The sequence below is a fragment of the Chrysemys picta genome, chromosome 4, assembly GCF_011386835.1.
Source record: "Chrysemys picta bellii isolate R12L10 chromosome 4, ASM1138683v2, whole genome shotgun sequence".
Taxonomy (NCBI): Eukaryota; Metazoa; Chordata; order Testudines; family Emydidae; genus Chrysemys; species Chrysemys picta.
The window spans coordinates 83,350,679-83,369,767 of record NC_088794.1 but is presented as its reverse complement, the minus strand read 5'-3'; the positions used below and the strand labels follow the sequence as shown (position 1 = coordinate 83,369,767).

The 19,089-nt window shown below is 45.9% G+C and overlaps 2 protein-coding genes across 25 annotated transcripts in view; one reads left to right on the top strand and one right to left on the bottom strand.

The window, feature by feature from the left end:
• ATG13 (autophagy related 13) overlaps nt 1-10,668 on the bottom strand; it is a 47,857-nt gene extending 37,189 nt beyond the window's left edge. For 17 of the 22 annotated variants that reach the window (XM_065595137.1, XM_042849221.2, XM_065595141.1 and 14 more), the window contains exons 1-3: nt 10,190-10,668; nt 2,030-2,111; nt 1,016-1,096 (exon numbers count right to left, since the gene is read on the bottom strand). In XM_065595137.1, coding sequence (XP_065451209.1) covers nt 1,016-1,096; nt 2,030-2,098 — 150 coding nt within the window. In that variant the 5' untranslated portion in view covers nt 2,099-2,111; nt 10,190-10,668. Of the gene's footprint in view, nt 1-1,015; nt 1,097-2,029; nt 2,112-6,779; nt 6,838-7,810; nt 7,980-10,189 lie in introns of those variants that run through there. The other 5 variants (XM_065595151.1, XM_065595153.1, XM_065595154.1 and 2 more) reach the window with 4 other exon arrangements.
• A 239-nt stretch (nt 10,669-10,907) lies between these two features.
• HARBI1 (harbinger transposase derived 1) lies at nt 10,908-16,135 on the top strand. 3 transcript variants are annotated; one of them, XM_042849233.2, is made up of 3 exons: nt 10,908-11,039; nt 13,693-14,425; nt 15,387-16,135. In XM_042849233.2, exons 2-3 carry the CDS (start codon nt 13,756-13,758, stop codon nt 15,761-15,763), a joined length of 1,047 nt encoding a protein of 348 aa, XP_042705167.1. In that variant the 5' UTR covers nt 10,908-11,039; nt 13,693-13,755; the 3' UTR covers nt 15,764-16,135. The 3 variants fall into 3 exon arrangements, with proteins under 3 accessions (XP_042705167.1, XP_042705166.1, XP_005302323.1); XM_042849232.2 differs by lacking the exon at nt 10,908-11,039 and adding an exon at nt 11,046-11,233 and having other exon boundaries at nt 13,614-14,425; XM_005302266.5 differs by lacking the exon at nt 10,908-11,039 and adding an exon at nt 11,066-11,233.
• The last annotated feature ends 2,954 nt before the right edge of the window (nt 16,136-19,089 follow it).

The window sequence follows — 19,089 nt, the reverse complement described above, 5'->3', positions numbered from 1 at the left end:
CCAAAAAGAGTTGCCCACATAGGGGATAAGATAATTTTTCCAGTTCCCCAGCATGAGATTCACAATATACCAGTTGATGCCCCTCTGACTGATGCTACCCTAGACACTGTGGTATAGCTAAGCAGAGTCATATCATCACTGCATTTAAATGTGCAGGCCTTAATGAGGAGACACCCAGAACATTTGTTGACCTTCAGACAAGACAGTCAAAATAGTCAGAGTGATACAGATACACTGGGCAATCCTCCATGGTGGGAATTAGCATACAATATCAGGAAACATTCATGGATATTAATGACATCAATGGAGTTTGTAAGTGTCAAGCCATACTAGTAGTGAAGTTAATTGCATTGATTTAGAAGGTTAGGAGCTTGGTTAGGCAGTTGGGAAAGAGAAGAGAGGTATATGAAATACAAGCATTGATAAAGCCTTAGAAAGGATTCTGTGGCTTCACGGTGGGGAGTGTTGGGGGCAAAGTAACTGATCACCACTTGCTGAGTGTTTCGCCTTCATAAGGATTTGTAAGACCCAGCTGCTGAGTAAGTGAATCACAGTCCAACACAGGCAAATCCCAGATTGGCTTACATTTTTCATATTTACTAATAAACATTTGTTTTGGCTCTAATTAGATTCTTGTACATTGGGTACTAAGGCAAAACACACCCCTCTGTCCTCACTTAGTTCTTGTATGCACCCATGGAGAATCCAGAAGCCCCCCATTACCCTTATATACCCTCACCTCTTATCAGGGCTTCAAACCTCAGAATGAAGAGGTAAAGACCCTCCTTCAGAACTTAGATACAAGTCTTGGTCATCTGGCAGAAGTGACTGGTGAGAATCACAAACCTCTCCTCAGCCTGGGAAGAGGCCAAGGTGGCACTGTACATGCCGAGATATAAAATCAACACATTGTACAGTATTGTTTTTATATCCTACTTGAAAGCGTTCCCCATATTATCAGCATGATAAAGTAGATGAGAGAGATATGGGATTGCTATAAGTAACATGACTTTACCCAGTCAGAGCCTGTTGGGGAGGATGATGATCGAGTACAGATTTTCTCTCCAAGTCGGGCCTGGACAATCACTTGTACAGTCTGAAAGAGAAAGCCAAAAATGCTCACTGATTTCTAGAGCACTCTAGGACTCTCAGCCTGCATTGCGTGCCAATTCAGGGCAGCTGGACACCAGTTAAATGGCCTCACTTTTGGAAAAGGATTAAGCGGAGATTAGAATTTAGGATCAGTGGGGTTTGCTAATCTCCTTCCACTATAGTCACCTCAGGTGTTACTTATAACAGCAGCAGGTAAACATGTTTTGGACAGAAGTATACTTTTAAGTTGACCATGTCCCTGTAACAATAATAAGGAATCACTGAAGCCATTTCATAATCAGCGGTCGTAGCATTTGAATCAATTCTACCAAAAAACTATGGAACTTCACCCTGGAGCTGGAGATACATAAAGAGGTAACCTGGGTCTATCGGTTGATGCATTTATAGCACATCCATCACTGCAGTATCTACCTACCTAAACAAGACAGGGAACTACTTAGAGTTAGGGGTTTCAATTTTTAGTTACCTGTGAACGTGTGACAAGAAGTATTTTGCTATTATAATTTTGAGTACTATATAAGAACCTAGATGGACAGAAAGAGAAGATCAGGACTCAGCAGGAAATACTACTTAAGTGAACGAAGACTTAAACTTGGCCAGGCTGCTTGATGAAGTCACACCTTGTCAATTTCACAGGGGAAAGTGGCACAGAGCTAACAAGGGCATTCTGATCCCACAATTTGGCTTTACAGCATGACAATTTTGCTGAAAAACAGCCCTTTTCTGGCAAATAAATGTTTAAAACAGAAATCTTCTATCTACATTTATCTTCAGTTCGTCTCAGTTTGGTTATTAACAGATATACAAGCCTATAACTCTACCCATGGGGAGTTGTGGTTTAACTTCAGTATAAATGAAGGTGAATTCAGAGGAGAGGGTTCCTACCAATGTCCCAATAACAAGAAACACAAATTACCTTCAGAGCAAAAAATTTGATGAACTTGTCCAGGTCCTTCCTGTCCTGGGAGTTGAGATCGGTGTCCATTGCACATGAAAATCTGAAACATATAACAAACATGGAAATAAAACGGTCATGCACCCTTCTACTTTGATCTTGGGATTTGGAGCAGCTGCTTCAAAACTTTGGGCCACATGATAGGGTATATAAACCCACACTGGAGAGGAAGGGGTTATGGAGCGGCTTGGGGCCCAGGTGGTCCCACCCCACTGCACTTGCAAAGTTTGCCCAGGCTGGAGGAGGAGCTTAGAAAGGGAAGTAGAGTAGCTCACTTGCAAGCAGATAGTGGAAGGGAGCTGAGCCACATTCTGTGGTCTTGGGAAGCAGCACCAAAGGTGCTCTTGCTGCCTGAAGCCTGACTATGGTGGCCTGACCAAGCCTGCAAAGAGGGGATGGGAGATTCTGAAGGTCTGAAATTTTATCTTTACTCTGTGGGAAGAGAGGGGAGGTATGAAGTGATCCAGGGAAGCAGTTGTATAGCACCTCAGGGTGCAGCACTTAGCTGCCCACCCTTGGGCCTTGGATTGGAAGCTGGGGGGGGGGTCCCTACAACCCCTAAAGAGGGACAACTGCAGGAGTCTATCCTTTGGTGAGGAACCTAGCTGGAGGAAGATCCGGAAGATAGTCCAGACCCTCCTATGAGACCCTGACTCAAGGGGGAAGGCCTGAATCCCTCACTTGATCCTGAAAGCCTCCCTGTTACTGGGCTCTTTATATATATTCTGAAAGGGGTAGACTTGAAAGACTGACCCCGGCTGGAGGGCTGAATCTCTGAGAGGCCAGACCATCACAGGTGGAGCAGCAGTGGAAAAGGGGAATGCCTGGGAAGCACTCAACCTGCCACACCCCTACCCAACCACCAAGCTGCACTGGCGGTAAGTGTTCCCCTTCACAGGATATTAGAGACCAACATAAGAACTCATAAGCATCAAAGGCCACTGCCAGAGGTCTGACATATAGGACTTGTGGGGGTTAAAATCATGTGACTAACAGATGGGGTCAATACAAAGAGAACTAGGAAGAAAAGGAATGCAAAGGAGGGTTAAAATTAGAACAGTTATAGAGGGTGATCAATTGCGATAGGCTAGATCTCAGATCACAGGCCACTTAAGCTGTTGAAATTCATAGCACTGAAATAACAAACCAGGCCTGTTGGTACTAGGATCCTGGAGCCTCAAATGTCTCAGCTCCATTATTAGCAGGTACCGAAGTCATACATAATACGTAATAGCAGCTCTGCCTCTGGAGAAAATGGAGTCTGGCTACACTACCAGCCCCTTGCTTAGGCTGACACTGAACATGGCTTCCATTGCTTTATTAGTAATGGTCTCTAGGCTGCAGGTTTAGCTACAACTAACTGTAGGATATATTTTACCAAGTACAGGCGAGAACCCCACGAGTCCCAAGTTTCCTTGTGTGATGGGCTGTACAAATGCCACACCAGAGAGGAAGAGGTTTAAAAACTGCTTTGGGCTTAGAACTCTGAAAAAGTGCAAAGTATGACTGCTATAAAATATACTTGCATTTCTGAAGCCTCTCTTATCCAGAAAGAGCTGATCATACAAATAATATTTATGGACCACCTTGCTAATCACTGAAATGCAGCTACTGCTGGGTTGGGAAGCATGGGCAGTTTAAGAGCACACAGCAACACTGCACAAAAATTTAGCACCAGAAGAATATTATCTGATTGAAACTACTTGGGGGGAAAGAATGTCATAACACAAATTAAAGTTTGATTAGGGCACAGAGGATAACCATCCTGCTCACCCAGGAAGTGCTGTATGATCTTAATGACCAAAAGTGGCCAGAACCTTCATCTTACATCTCAACTGAATAAGGACAGTAAGCATGTATTTTAGTTAGTGCTCTGCAAACATCATTTGAAAAGAGGCCACTCCAACAGTACAGTACTACACTGCCCCATGTTGGGGCAGCAGGTCAGCACTGACTTAATATAAGCCTACCTTGCAATTTAGGTTGTAGTTGTAGTGTGGGTAGGTATACCTGTGCAAGCTTAAAAGTGGCTAGAACAGGCAATATTAGCACTGAAGACATTGTGGCATGGACCCCAGTGTGGGCTAGGAACTTGAGTATGTACCCAGGGTCCCCAGCTGTCTTGTAATCAGGCATTAGCCCACACCAAAGCCCATGCCACATCTTCACTGCCATTGTTACCTGTGTGAACTAGATTAAAGCTAGCATGGGTATGCCTACTGCAGTACAGCTACAGACCTTACTCTGCAATATAGAGGGAAGAGAACTGTCTACGAATGACCAGAGAGGAAAAGGAAGGTCAGATTTGTATTCACATTGTCCCTCGAGCCTGGCACTTTTCTTATAACACTTAATGATCTCATATGAAAACAATTGGTGTAAATCAGTTAGCATTAACTAGAGAGAAGTGACCTATCCTGTCAGAAGTGACTAACTCCACTACCAGAAGAACTAGACTCCCCTATCCCCTCTGACCCAGTCAAGCTGGGCGTGGAACCCAGTCCCTGTAGTGCAAGGGAGGCTGTGAAAGGAAACCTGGCATCTGAGCCAAATCCTTTCTGGTCCCTAGACATGAGACTGATATAGGAACCAATGATTACCAAAGCCATGTCCCCATTTGCAGAGCTCTCTTGTTCTGGTAGGAATTGGGAGTGTTTCAGAAAGACCACAAAAAGCCCCTGGGGGAGGGAACAGGAATGCTCAGCATAACTCAGGAGTGACCTCTCTGGCCAACTAAAGAGCAGTGTAAATTGGCTCTGAGTAAGAAGTCTTTGCTCAGCAAGAAGGATGGTGACACTCAGATTATCAAGATGAGAAGCACCTTTATAAATAACCAAGAGAAAGTAGACAGATTGGTCTTGAAGGCAGAGTGAAATGAGGGGCTCTTCTGAAATACTTTTGAGGTGGGAAGTATCCCTGTCTGATAGCTCTCATAATACATAAAGAACCCCCTACTGGGGAGGGAGGGAACCTTCTGATGCTAGAACGTTTGTATCATCCCTGATGCAGTGTGTGCTGCTGCTACAACAGCAGCGTGACCCTGGCCTCAGAACACGTTGTGATTTTTGACATGCAAAATTTTCCTAACGAACACAAGTGAGAGAAAGGAAATGGCAATTTTAAATACTTTATAGCTCAGCCAAATCTGAATAGAATCTCATGGGATAAAGGCACTTCTGTAGCCAGAGGGAATTTCCCCTGCCAAATATCAAAGATCTACTAGAAACAATGAGCTTCTAGAAAAAGGTCCCAATAATCCTTTGTAATAGAAAGTGCTTGGTAACCTAACACAGGAATCACTACCAACTCCCCCTTTATTACATGGGTGTTTGAAAACTGAATGTTAATCTGTTTATTCTGTTGTTTTCCTAACCTTGAGACTCAGTCTCAAATATCATCTTCTGAGGATGGTTAAGAGCAAAGTAAAGACCAATTCCTTTGCTCAGTTTGGGTTGAGGTGTAGTGTCATTGTTACCTGTGAAAGGACAGAACTGACAGTTATATACGGAACCTGCTAAACCCAGCTGCCAACAATAGTAACAGTGTGTGTGTGGGTCACCACTTCACTGTGTGATCATCCCAAAATCTAGCCACTATATAAAGTCAGGCCATGCCTACCCAGAGAAAGAACCTAAACAGATATGATTATTCGGCCTGTGTAGACACTCTTATTCCAGTAGAAGAGGGTCTTTTTTGGTTTAGCTTGGGAAGTGTTTTAAGCTAAACTGAAAAACAAAAAAATCCACCCTTATACTGGAATAAGTGTCCACATAGGATTTATGCCAATATAACTAGAACGATATAGCTGGTAAAACTTTCTGTAAACAAAGCTGTAAGACCCAGCAACACAGCATCTATATGGTATGCAGATATGTTATCCATGAATGTGTGATCATGTTTGGTCACTCAACTTCTTTTCAGTGCTCTATTAACTGAGAAGGGAGAGCAGGTCTCTGAATTGTTCTTAGGAGTGAATCAGGAGCTGCACTGACCTGAAGGGCCAGGGATTCATGGCTCAAAGCTGGCTGAATTGGAGCCTCTACAAATATTCAGATTTTCAGATATAAAGTCCAACTGTGCTCTGAACTTTCCTGCAAACTCTTCACTTTATTTTTCCAGTGACAAACTTCTTTAAAACAAACTCATTTGGGCAACTTGCACTTAGATTATGCCCCATAGCAAATAGTTTGAATTACTCGGTTTAAACAGAGAGATACGTCAGCATTAATTAAACTGCCCCCCACCCACCGGCACGGATAGTTAGCTAAATGTAATTAGCTCCCATCCAATTTCACATTTTCTGAAATGGTCTGTTGTAGATTTCACACATTTTTCATTCTGTTCCACACAACAATAATTTATGTCTATCTAGCTCCCCACATCTAATCTAATTCAGCTCCCTTGACTTCTGCTACTTTTTAGTTCATCCTGCCTGAGGGATGTAAGGGGCTCTAGTAATAAAAACTGCCATATGCCTTCACGACACCATGTAAATAAAGCACTTCCTTGTTTTTACTATTTTGCAGTTATTAGTTTCAAAAAGGATACTATCAAATTCCCGATAGCCTCTTCCTCCAGCAGATGCCCCTTTTCATCTACCTTAATAAGCAGTAAAACCTCACAGAAAGAATCCTAATTAAGATTCCAAGTTAGTCACAGTGTGTGTGTGTCACTCACAAAACACTTGAAAAGCCATTCCTCCTTTACTTACTTGCCAAGTACTGAGTGCAGGATCCTGTTCTCTTGGCAACAGTTGATGTCACCAGCACCTAAAGTGGAGCAAGGAGCACAGGACAATGCTCCATGTTAGGAAATTATAACTTCAGGGGAAACACTGATCCCAGAACTTGGGTCCTGGCAAGTCTAAAGCATGTAATTTGATGATTAGCATGTCTCCACGTATGAATGGGAGCACCTGACCATTAGCTCATGCCTGCTGAGGCTTTGTTATAAGATGAGTAACTCTGTTCCATTTCTAAAATGAATTTCCCTGCTCGTAAAAAGTGCCAGAGAGACAGTGCTAGAGACTGAAGTCATCTGTTTAGTCACAGAAGTTATCTTACTTCCTCACACTGGCTACCACCAAAGTGCCTAACTGGACCTGAAGGGAACCCCTCTAAAAGTGGAAAGGAAGGCTGGCTCCACCGTGCCCTTTCAGTTCTTAACCCCTTTCATTCAAATGCCCACAAGGCTTCCCAGTTAAGTGCCTATTATAATAGGTTTTGCAATAGGGTCAGCTATTGTGCTAGGAGTGAGACCACCAATTAACTTCACTCAGGCTACTAAACAGCCAACCGATAGTGGTACCTTTTGGTACTACTGACCAGAGCCACACTTGAACCAGAGACCTACAAGTGAAAGGTTCCAAATTCGATTACAAATCCCCAAAGCCAGGTCATCCCCTGCCAATCAAATACCTTAGGCTAGGACTACACTATAGACTTATATCGGTGTAACTACATTGCTCAGGGGTGTGAAAAATCCACACCTCTGAGCGATGTAGTTATACTGACCTAACCCCCGGTGTAGACAGCAATATGTCGGCGGCAGAGCTTCTCACGGAGGTGGATTAACTACACTGACAGGAGAAGCTCTGCCGTCGGCATAGGAGTATCTTCACTTAAGTGCTGGATCGGTCCAGCTGCACCAATGCAGCATTTTAAGTGTATATCTGCCCTCACTGTCTTTTAACCCAATATGAGCAGCAATGATATAACTAGTGTTTATACCATATGCTTTTACCTGTGAATGGCTTGTCTGCCCCTCCTTCCAATATCCATGTTCATGCAGTTGTGGTAATTCAAGTCTTTTCCTCCTTGCCTCCAAACAATGGATGTCAAAAGCAGGTGTTCAAAGGACAAGCTCCACGCCCTGCTTCTCTAGCTAAAGCCATGCCCTTTCTAATGAGGCACTAATGAGACGGGTAGAGTTAAAACAATATTAGGACCTACCCAATAGTTTGGCATCTAAACACTTTTTCATATATATGTCGGAGTTGCCTAAACTCTGTTCGACCAAGAGCCATGCTGGCAACCTGACAAGAGCCTGACTGCTGCACCCAATGTTTGTGATGGAACAGACTGCAGCAGCCTTCCCACGGAAACTTATACAGTAAGTCCCAGCATACCATGCTCTATTTTGATTTGAGCAGCCTGGTTGCATGCTGATACCTGCAGTCTGTGTGTAAGGTGGCTGCACGTTAATGTAGAAGGGGTGACTACAGGGAGCACTGTTGAACTGCATGGGCAACATTTTGCAGAATAAAGTCTCATTTATGGTTGAGGCTCATATAAAGAAAGTAAACAGAAAAGGAGTTTTAAAGCCTGGTGTATAATGAGAATTACTATAGCTAAATGGGTAAGAAATAAAAGGTAGGTAGGCAGGCCTCTTTACAAACTTTTGCACTCTTAGCCTGCACTGCCCTACAACTGGAACTCAGTTCGGCTCTCCAGCATTTACACTTGCAATACCCACTATTCAAGTTTGTTACACTATGGGACTAGTTGACATCTTAAAGGCATACAGAAGAGGCAAGAAGGGTTACCACTGCAGAAATGGAGCCCACATAAAAGCCCTGAACTATTATAGTTATATAGACCTGCCCCAATAAGTTGATCTCCCAGACCTCTGAGCATATGTCTACACCGGGGTGGGCAAACTATGGCCCACAGGACCATCCTGCCTGGCCCCCAAGCTCCTGGCCCCTCCCCTGCTGTCCCCCCTTGCCTGCAGCCTCAGCCTGCTCGCTCCGCCGCCGGCGCAATGCTCTGGGTGGTGGGGCTGTGAGCTCCTGGGGCAGCGCAGCTGCAGAGCCCGGCCTGACCCGGTGCTCTGTGCTGGTGGCGGTGGCAGTGAGGCCCAGCTGCAGCTGGGAGGCATGACTGTAGCACTACCAGCCACCGGTGTTCCAGGCAGCGCGGTAAGGGGGCAGGGAACAGGGGGGGTTGGATAGAGGGCAGGAGAGTTTGGGATGGTGGTCAGGGGGAGGGGGTGTGGATGATGGTCGGGGGGGAAAACAGGGGGTTGAATGGGGGCAGGAGTCCCAGGGGGCAGTCAGGAAGGAGGGGGGTTGGATGGGGTGGCAGGGGGCAGTCAGGGGAAGGGGTTCCAGAGGCAGTCATGGGACAGGGAGAAGGGGTGGTTGGATGGGGCAGAAGTCCCTGGGGGCCATCAGGAATGAGAGGAGGGGTTGGATGGGGCAGCAGGAGTCCGGGGGCAGTCAGGGGACAGGGAGCGGGGATGTGTGGATGGGGTCCCAGAGGGACCGTCAGGGAACAGGGGGGGGTTGGATGGGGCAGGAGTTCCGGGGGGGGGCAGATAGGGGAAGAGGTCATGGCCCAGCCCCCACCTCCTAACTGGCCGTCCATACAATTTATGAAACCCGATGGGGCCCTCAAGCCAAAAAGTTTGCCCGCCCACCTGCTCTTCACTTCCTCAGCTGGCCCATATCACCTGACTCAGGATCACCCTGCTAAGGGGCTGTTTGACTGCAGTGTCAACATTCAGGCTCTGGCAAGTTAATCATTCAAGTAAACAAAAAGCATCTGACAGTTTCTCCACCTTTCCATAAATCTGTTCAGCTGCCACTGAGTTAACAAATTTACCAAAAACGTCACTTTGGAGTGACCAAGCATAAGTTTCACCCCAAATAGCACACAGTTTAAGCATGTTAATAAGCAACTGAAAAGAGATTTAAGAATGGAAGTGCTATCTCATACCACAACTATAGCATTGCTGTCTCAAGACTAGACTATTGATTTAAATCAGTTAGGGCTTTATGCTAAAATCTTTATGTTCTGAAGTCTTTTCATCACTTTAAAGTGTAAGTACATAAAGATGTTTCTGCAAAATTATTTTCAACACATGAAGACTCACTTATAACACTATGTAATAAAGAAAATTCTGAATCAAAATCTTCATGAGTTGAAGGAGACCTTGTTCTCCCTCCATCCCCATCCAAAAACTAGTCCGAGGTCCCACACCAGGATCCCTGCCGCAGTACATGGAATGCCAAGCTCAGAATGGACAGACACCCCAGTCAGAAATGCCACGCAGACTGGGTGCAGTGGGAGTGTGGGCCACCGGGTCTACCTTTTGTACTTTCCTCCATTCACACCATACCTGCAGGGAGGAGGCAGAGGTGATTGCTCTGGGTCTCATGCCGGGGGACCGGGGCTGGCTGAGCCTAGTCTCTCTGCATGGCCAAACCCATCTAGACCTCAGGGATCTTCACTGGTCTTCTTGTTGGGCCAGGGGACCAGGTGGTATCTCAGTTATAGGATCTCCTCAATTCTCAGCCAGTGGAATCTTCTGAGCTGGCAGGGTTTGGTCCCAGTCTCGATGCCCAGCCCAAGGTCTCTCCTCGGGGTCCAGCTCTAGGTACGGGGCTCCAGAAGTCTCCTGGCAGCCGGACCCGTGAACTCTTCGTCCCGATCTCACTGCAGAGCGCCTGTGCCCAGCAGGGCCCCCTCAGCGCGGGTGCTCTCACTGCCAGTGAGCAGAGCCAGCCTCGGTGCCCGGCCCGGGGAGGGGCTCAATCCGGGGGGCTCTTGGTCCCCGCCCCCGGCACGAGAGGGGCTGCCTCGGCCTTTTAGCGCCGGGAGCGCTGGTGCCTGGGGGCCGATACCCGCCCAGCGAGGGGTCCCGGCTCTCGGGCCCAGCCGTGCCTAGGGGAACTCGGGCCCTGCTGCGGGGCGCTACACGCCCGAGGGTCTGGGGGATCTTAGTGCCCTGGGGCCCCACTGTCCGAGCCCGGGATCCCCGGTGTCCGCGTCCCGGGCTGGGGGGTGTCCTGGTCTCCTAGGGTCCCAGGCTCCCCCTCGCCGCAGCCGCCGCCATCGCCGCTGTTTGTTTTCATCCGCTCCGGCCGGGGGAGGGGCGCAGCCTGCGCATCCGCCGCGGCACTTTCCGCACGAAGCCGGGACAGCCCCTCCCCGCTCCCGACTGGGCTGGGGCGCTGCGGCCGGTGCTGGTAGGTGTGGGGGGCGCGGCCTGGGAGGATCCAGGTCGGGAGTGAGGGAAGCCCGGCTTCGTGGGGAATCTGCTGCTGGGAACGGGCAGCCCCTGCGCTGTGCGGGGCGGCGGGACTCGCGGGAGAGGATCCGGGCACGGGCTCCGCGCGCCTGACAGAGCCGGGCGGGGGGACACCATCCCCTGCAGCGCGGGGTAAATCCCGGGCCAGGCCGGGGGAGGGTGGCAGAGCTTGGGCGGTCCGCCCCCTACTCTTAGCCCAGCTGAGTCGGGTCCTTCCCCCACTAACAATCCCCAGGTCCTCCCCATCTCCCCGGCCCTCTCCCCACCCCCCTCCGGCTCTCCCCTCTCCTCCCCATCTCTCCCGGCCCTCTCCCCGCCCCCCTCCGGCTCTCCCCTCTCCTCCCCATCTCCCCGGCCCTCTCCCCGCCCCCCTCCGGCTCTCCCCTCTCCTCCCCATCTCCCCGGCCCTCTCCCCGCCCCCCTCCGGCTCTCCCCTCTCCTCCCCATCTCCCCGGCCCCCTCCCCGCCCCCCTCCGGCTCTCCCCTCTCCTCCCCATCTCCCCCGGCCCTCTCCACTTACCCCGCCCCCCTCCGGCTCTCCCCTCTCCTCCCCATCTCCCCCGGCCCTCTCCACTTACCCCGCCCCCCTCCGGCTCTTCCCTCTCCTCCCCATCTACCCCACCTCCCCCTTCCGGCTCCCCTATCCCCCGGCCCTTTCCCTGCCCTCCCCATCTACCCTGCCTTCCCTCCGGCCCTCCCCTTCTCCCTCTTCATCCCCTAGCCCTCTCCCTGCCCTCCCCATCTCCCCCTGGTTCTCTCTCTGCCCTCCCCATCTACCTCCTCATTCACCAGCCCTCTGTATTTTATCCATCCACCAATCTCCTGGTAACATGAGGGGCCTCTGGAGGCAGCTGTTAGAGGATTAACTACACCACAAGGGCATCCATATCAGGGGACCTGGTTCTAACACATTAGTTTCCTAACTGTTAAAACCAGTTTTGTCTTCTAACATAGATGGGACCCTATCCCTGGCACTGAACTGTGTCATGCTCTTGGACAGAGTTAAACTGTAGCATGTTTTGGAAACATGGTTAAAATAAATTAGGTTCCAGCTACACTAAAAGACAGTCATGTTTTACACTAACATGGATATTATTATAGTTGATCCCTGAGTGGAATCTGCTCACTTCCTCCTCCCACCCAAAGGAAGGAGCCTTAGCTGTTTCACATTTAATTTGTGTATTCATGACCATATTGAGAACACATCTTGTAAAGTAAAAATGAATTCATGATTCAGGAGATTAAAGCAATAACTAACTGACTAAAGCCAGGAAGAAACTTCCTTAGTGGGCACGGTAGTGTTTAGTTCTCCATTATGGGAGGCTTAACATAGTTCTCTGAACCATCTGAAACTGGCCAGATAGGATAGCACACTAGATGGACTATTGGTTTGAGTGGGTCTGGCAATTCCCATGTTCCAAGATGGGGAGGGGAAAGGAGAAAACTATCTCCTGTCCTTTGCCCCATTAACAGTGGAGGATGGACTCTTTCTGTTGCTTCTGCTGCTTCTGCATGCAGTAAGTCCACAGGAGTGTGTGTGGTGCACTGGATTTCTCATCTGCCTCAGCACTTCCAGAGGACCTTTAACTTTCATGTTGGTCTCTGGCTAGTGGGTATGTTTTAAACCGCGGGGTATATATGATAGAATATCAACTACATTTGCCATTGGTCTCTTTGGAAATCCTGGTGCTATCCAACAGTGAAGTTCATCTGGCTGCCCATGTGTCATATACATACATCTATTTGCATATATCTAGTATTTAATGTTCCCACTGTAGGCTGTAGCTTCTGATGTGATCTGGCATAGTCAAAGGGGACTCCCACACACACCCATAGTATCACACTCTGAGACTTGTGACTTTGAATTTGAAGGGCAGGTTTTATTTCTCCCAAGTTTCTGGTGATAGCAGCTCTTGGATTTTGTTGTTCTAATAATCCACATAAACTGCATGCCTGATACAGCCAGTTTAGGTTATGCACAAGCACATTAGTTCAGAAAGAAACAACAGACTCATCCAACTTGCGTAACTAGTTCAGTGACACAGCAGAAATAAGGTAGTTGCCTGTCAATTATGTAGTTTCAGATTGCTAGTCTGAATATGGCCTAACCTGGTAGTGACTGAAAATTGTACTATGTATGTGAGATTAGTTTGTTGTGATTTTAACAACTTTCCACTAAGAATTTGACAGCAACTACTGCCATTACTTGCCTCATTTTTGGCATTTGCAGCAGAAGACCCAAAGAGATTGAACTCCCTTCTCATTCCTGCAGAAAGTCCCTTTTGTTAAGGGCTGAGACACTGATGGGTCTGTAGGGAAGCTCAGCAGCTGTTGCGCACATACTGTGGACTGACTGCTTCAATTTCCTGGGCATCTTTCATCTGCCACTAAAATTGACCCCAACATTAAAAAAAAAACAAAACGTTTTTTATTTTTGAAAAACAAAGAGATTATCTTTACTAATTTCTCTGAGGTGTGTGTTTCTTACTCTGCTGTTATGTAACCTGTGTAGAATGAAGAGGGCAATAGAGCTGAAAGGCTGAACTTCTTTAACTGAGTTCTGAGTTTCCATCCAATTCACTTCAATGCAGGTGACAGCATTGGGAAAAGATCTGCAGCAAGAACTGCTCCAAGAACTCGCCCACGCTTTGAATATGGCTGTTCCTATTGCGATTCTTGATTGTGACCTCTTGCTCTATGGCCGAGGACACCGGACGCTAGATCGCTTCAAGCTGGAGGATGTCACCGATGAGTACCTGGTGTCCATGTATGGCTTCCCCCGACAATTCATTTACTATCTAGTGGATTTGCTGGGAGCCAGCCTCTCTCGCCCTACACAGCGGTCCAGAGCCATCAGTCCAGAGACACAGATTCTTGCAGCATTAGGTTTCTACACTTCTGGCTCCTTCCAGACTCGCATGGGGGATGCCATTGGCATCAGCCAGGCCTCTATGAGCCGCTGTGTTGCCAATGTCACTGAAGCACTGGTGGAGAGAGCCTCACAATTCATTCATTTTCCAGAGGATGAAGCCTCTGTGCAGAGTCTGAAGGATGACTTCTATGGGCTGGCAGGGATGCCTGGAGTGCTAGGGGTAATTGACTGCACCCACGTGACAATCAAAGCACCCAATGCCGAGGACCTATCCTATGTGAATCGAAAGGGTCTGCATTCTTTAAACTGCCTAATGGTGTGTGATGCTAGAGGAGCACTGCTGAGTGCAGAGACGCACTGGCCAGGCAGCCTGCTGGACTGCACTGTGCTGCAGCAGGCAGCTCTTAATAGCCAATTTGAAGCTGGATTGCACAAAGATGGCTGGCTACTTGGTAAGTTAATTCCAGTTGTTGTCTCCTCTAAGAGTCTGTTGCACTTTGGCTGCTTTTTGATTGACTCAAAGGCAGCAAAACAGACTCCTGGCATGAAAATCCCTGACATATTTGCTTTTTTAATACAACCAGATTGGGTTCATATAAGTCATTCTTGGTCCCACTGGCAAATAAGACATTAATTATTTCTAACTTGTCTTACAAAATCTATATAAATGCACATCTACCCAAATGTAAATATCAGATAAAAGTGATTTAGGATCATGTTCCATGGAAAATGTATGTGAGGGAGGGTTTAAAATGTGGTTCTACTCAGACAGTAACTTTGTAAAAATGTCCCCCCGGATTCCATTGTTATCACCTCTCTGACTCTAAACCAACTGACAGTTTACAAATGAAAATACTTTTTCTAACTGCAGTCATGCAACCTCATCCTGGGATCTGAGAGTCAAGGTGGGCTCTTCTTGGCTCACATAGTACTGGAAGAGCAGTGATTTCCTGCTCTGCGTTTCATACAGTATGATTACTGAGGTTGTATACATCCACTTTTCTGCTTTGTCCTTGTTCTCATTACCCTCTTTTTTCTAGACTGAATTGCACAAACCCTGTATTCTACACTTGGGCCTGGTTCAAATGTCTGAATTTCATTGCCTATGTTTATTAATTGGACTCTCCTAAAACTCCCTTCCCACACTTTTACAGAATTTAGTCTTGTGAAATGGAATATTTTGATTTTTCTCCTTGTTAGTCTCATTTGCAAATCTAATTAAATTCTTGTCACTCTTACCTGGATTCTCCCATATTCTGTGTTGATAGTCAGTTAAGTCAGTCTGTACCTATGGTGCAAGGAAACTGGCTACAAACAGGTGCCCAAATTTATTTCCCCCCAGTTGAGGATAAAGAGCAGAAATCTTTGCTGTTTCTACTGGTTTGTGAGCTCTCTCATTTTTTCCTTTGATAGGTGACAGCTCCTTTTTTCTCCGCACATGGCTGATGACCCCTCTGCATATCCCTGAGACCACCGCAGAATACCGTTATAACATGGCACATTCTGCCACTCACAGTGTCATTGAGCAGACATTCAGGACCATTCGATCCCGGTTCCGTTGCCTGGATGGATCCAAAGGCACCCTGCAGTATTCTCCAGAGAAGTCCAGCCACATCATTCTGGCCTGCTGTGTGCTCCATAACATCTCTCTTGAACATGGGCTAGATGTGTGGTCTTCCCCAGCAACAGGACAGATGGAGCAACCAGAGGAGGAATACGAGCAAATGGAATCGCTGGATTCTGAAGCCTGTCGTATCCGCCGCGAGCTTTTGCTTACTCATTTTAGCTAATAAAGCGAGGGATGGAGACCTTTACAGATGTACTTGAGGAAAATATGGGAGCAAATACACTCTCATATTCATTTAAGTTAGTAAAGAGAAAAACTAAGATGGGCATGGGAGCTGGGGAAGAAAGGGAAACACTTGTAACAAATTCACTCTGTTTTAGGGGATATTTTACATCTGCCAGACTCTTGATTCCTTTGTAAATGTTGTTTTGAGCCCTGAATTCTCAATACCTAATGTGTGCAGACCCCACCTTGTCTAGAGGACAGTTAGGCAGGGACAATAATGTGGGATCGTTTCCCAATAAAATCACTTCCAATCGGCTGACATTTTTGAAAAGTCTGTCAATATTATAAAAAATAACACAAGAATTACAAATTTGTCACTTTGTGAGTATTACAGTGGCCTGTAGCATCCATCATAAATCAGTTTCAAATTTTTTTTTCAAACCCTTTTAAGGCAAATTTCCAGTTGGGCACCTACCCAGCCTCTGCTTGTACATATGCCAAAGTACATATGCACTTACATGTGTCTGCAATTTACAGATGCAAACACTTGCTAAATATCCTTGCTAAATACCTGTGCACATCTTTTCATTATTCTGACACCAGTGCACACACAAGTGCTAAAATTTGTATTCACAAAACCCATTGGTCCCAGATTTTTTAAGGGCATATGAAGGTGTTTGCAAAAGGGAGCAGTTAGGCCATAACTGGATGCATCAGCTACTTGGTGTGTCTAAGTCTTGTTCCCACTGGACAGACACTAGCATTATCACAGTTGCCTGTGGCAAGGCCTCCTTGTTGGTTGTCCTATGACTGGGACACATAAATTGCATTTCCTTTCACCGCAAGAGGTGGTCTGTGTAAATCAAGATTGAGGCATGGGATGGGAAGATTACTCTACATTATCCAAGGAGTATATGTCTTGTAGATAAACAGAGGACTTCAATTTATAGGACTTTCATGGCACATGATATTTTTTTAAAAGCTGTTGAAGTTTCAAGTGTCCCAACAGGGTTCTTTCTTTCCATCGGATTAATGCAAGTGTAAATTCTTTTCCAAGAGATTTGTTGAACACCAGTGTGACCACAGTCTTGGGAAGCTTATCTCTGGGAGAGGTTCTATCTTTTAGCAGGGTCATGACTTCAGTTTCATTTATGGAATGTTCTAATGGAATTTGGTGACTCCTGCAAAGATTTTGACACTTACAATGGTAGCATAGACATCTGTCATGTCAGAGCTCAGAATTCTTAGTTTGTAGGGGAAATGAGACTAGATTGTGACCTGCAGCTTTGAAGATGGGAAAGTAGAGGAAATTGACTGCTTGGTGCTGGTTGTGGCCTGGAATTAGACATTGCCAGAATATGCCTGCCACTTTGCACTGACTGTCAATATTTAGTATCACGTCCATGATAAATAGTGTGCTTTAGCAGGGATAAAACAAGACTCACCAGAGCCCTTCGTTAGAACTGTTAAAACTTTACAATTATCTAATGCATATAATTATCTGGCTCACATATTTTGTTTTTTCCTTTGTTTTTTTTTCTCATAAAGTCTGGCTTCAGAACTCCAGTTGCTCAGTTTGTGTAGAGAACTCTCCTCTTTCTACTATGCAGATGCCTGAACTTTCCTAACAAGAGAACCAAAGTAACTGTTTTCTTGTAATTGTTGGTAAAATATTCTTAGAAGCTTAAAAATAATTGTAATACAGTAACAATAGGAGGAAGATGCTATTATGATGATAGTATGGTAATGGGAGACAGACATCCATCTTATCAATTATGCTAATATATGCCACTTTAATCCAAATAAAGGTAAGAACTGATCAGGAATCGGAGATGTCACGGCCAGATGAATCTTAGACATGTTCAGGTGTGACAAATTGTTATTTAATAAGGAGATGAGGGTCCTCAAACATATTCTCTAACTCTTATGACAGGCCTGTGATACAGGTCTTTACAGCAGCCCCTGCTGAGACCATAGTGAAATTGTGGGGGATGGAATGTATTCTGCAGTGGGTTTTGTTGCCTGCAGCTACAATCCACTTTGATGGATCTGAGTTAGAGGCTATGGAAGTCAATGCCAATGTCCATTGTGGCTAGGGAAAATGAAAAGTTTTTATATTTACCCATTAGACCATTGCTTTCTATTAGGAGACATGTGCTGGTGAGCTGCCTTCTAGTTCCAAGATGCTGGATCTCTCTACCTTAACATATTATTAACTGGCTTTGAATTTTCTCTTAAAAATATTTCTTTAAAGAATCTCTGATTGCATCCCCTCTCCTCCACTCTACTAGTGATGCTAGCCTTGATGCCCGCTTCATCTTCTACTCTTATTCTAGTCTTTGAGTCTTTTTCAAACTGATCCGTATACTTGGAAAGTCTTCCTCAGCCCAGTTTGACAAACTACTTTCCTTCGTGTGTTCAAGTCCCTCTTCAGACACACTTCCTCCACAGATGAGTTAAGATTAAAAAAAAATCCCCATTATTGCCTCCTCTGCTCTGGGCTCCCCAATGCATGTTGACTTCTCTGTTTTTGTCCTATAGACTGACTCCTCTTCAGAGCTGACATTTGTGTTTTATAGAGCACCAAACACATCGTCAGTCCTTAATAAATAATATATAATTAGCAATAAAGTTCTTTTGCTTCTCTTCTTAGTTGAATTAATACCTATTTTTAATTAACTCTTCTATTATACTGTCTTTAGCTGCACTTTAATCTTTCTGTTTCTTTCTGTTAGCCTATTTCTTTCATCACTTTTTTTCCTTTCCATATCAATCTTTAGGCCACCAGGGTAAAACAGGGAAGTCTGGAAAATGTGCCTGATAGTGAGAGATTTAAGAAGTTCTATTTATTTAGTTTATCCAAGAGAAGGTATGAACCGATGTGTGATAGTAATTCTGTAATCTAACAGACAAAGGCCTAATGAGATCCAATGACAAAGCTGAAGCTAAATCAAGTCAGACTAAAAACGAGGTACACATTTTGAATTGAAAATAATTAACCATTAGAACAACTTACCTACGGATGTGGTAGATTCTCTTTCACTTGAAGTCTTTAAATCTAGACTAGGTATCTTTCTAAAAGATATGCTATAGGGCAAACAAAAGTCATGGACTTGACGCTAGAATTACTGGGTGACGTTGTTACTGTCTCCTCAAAATAGATGATCATAATGGTCTGTCCTGGCCTTAACATCTACGAATGTAAGGTATATCAGTTGCCAGTAGATCCATGGAGCTCTAGGTTCCTGATGGATGTCATCTTGGAGTTATGTTCCTCTCAGTGCTGAGAGAAGAGGGTACCATCCCATTTCTATCTTAGCACCA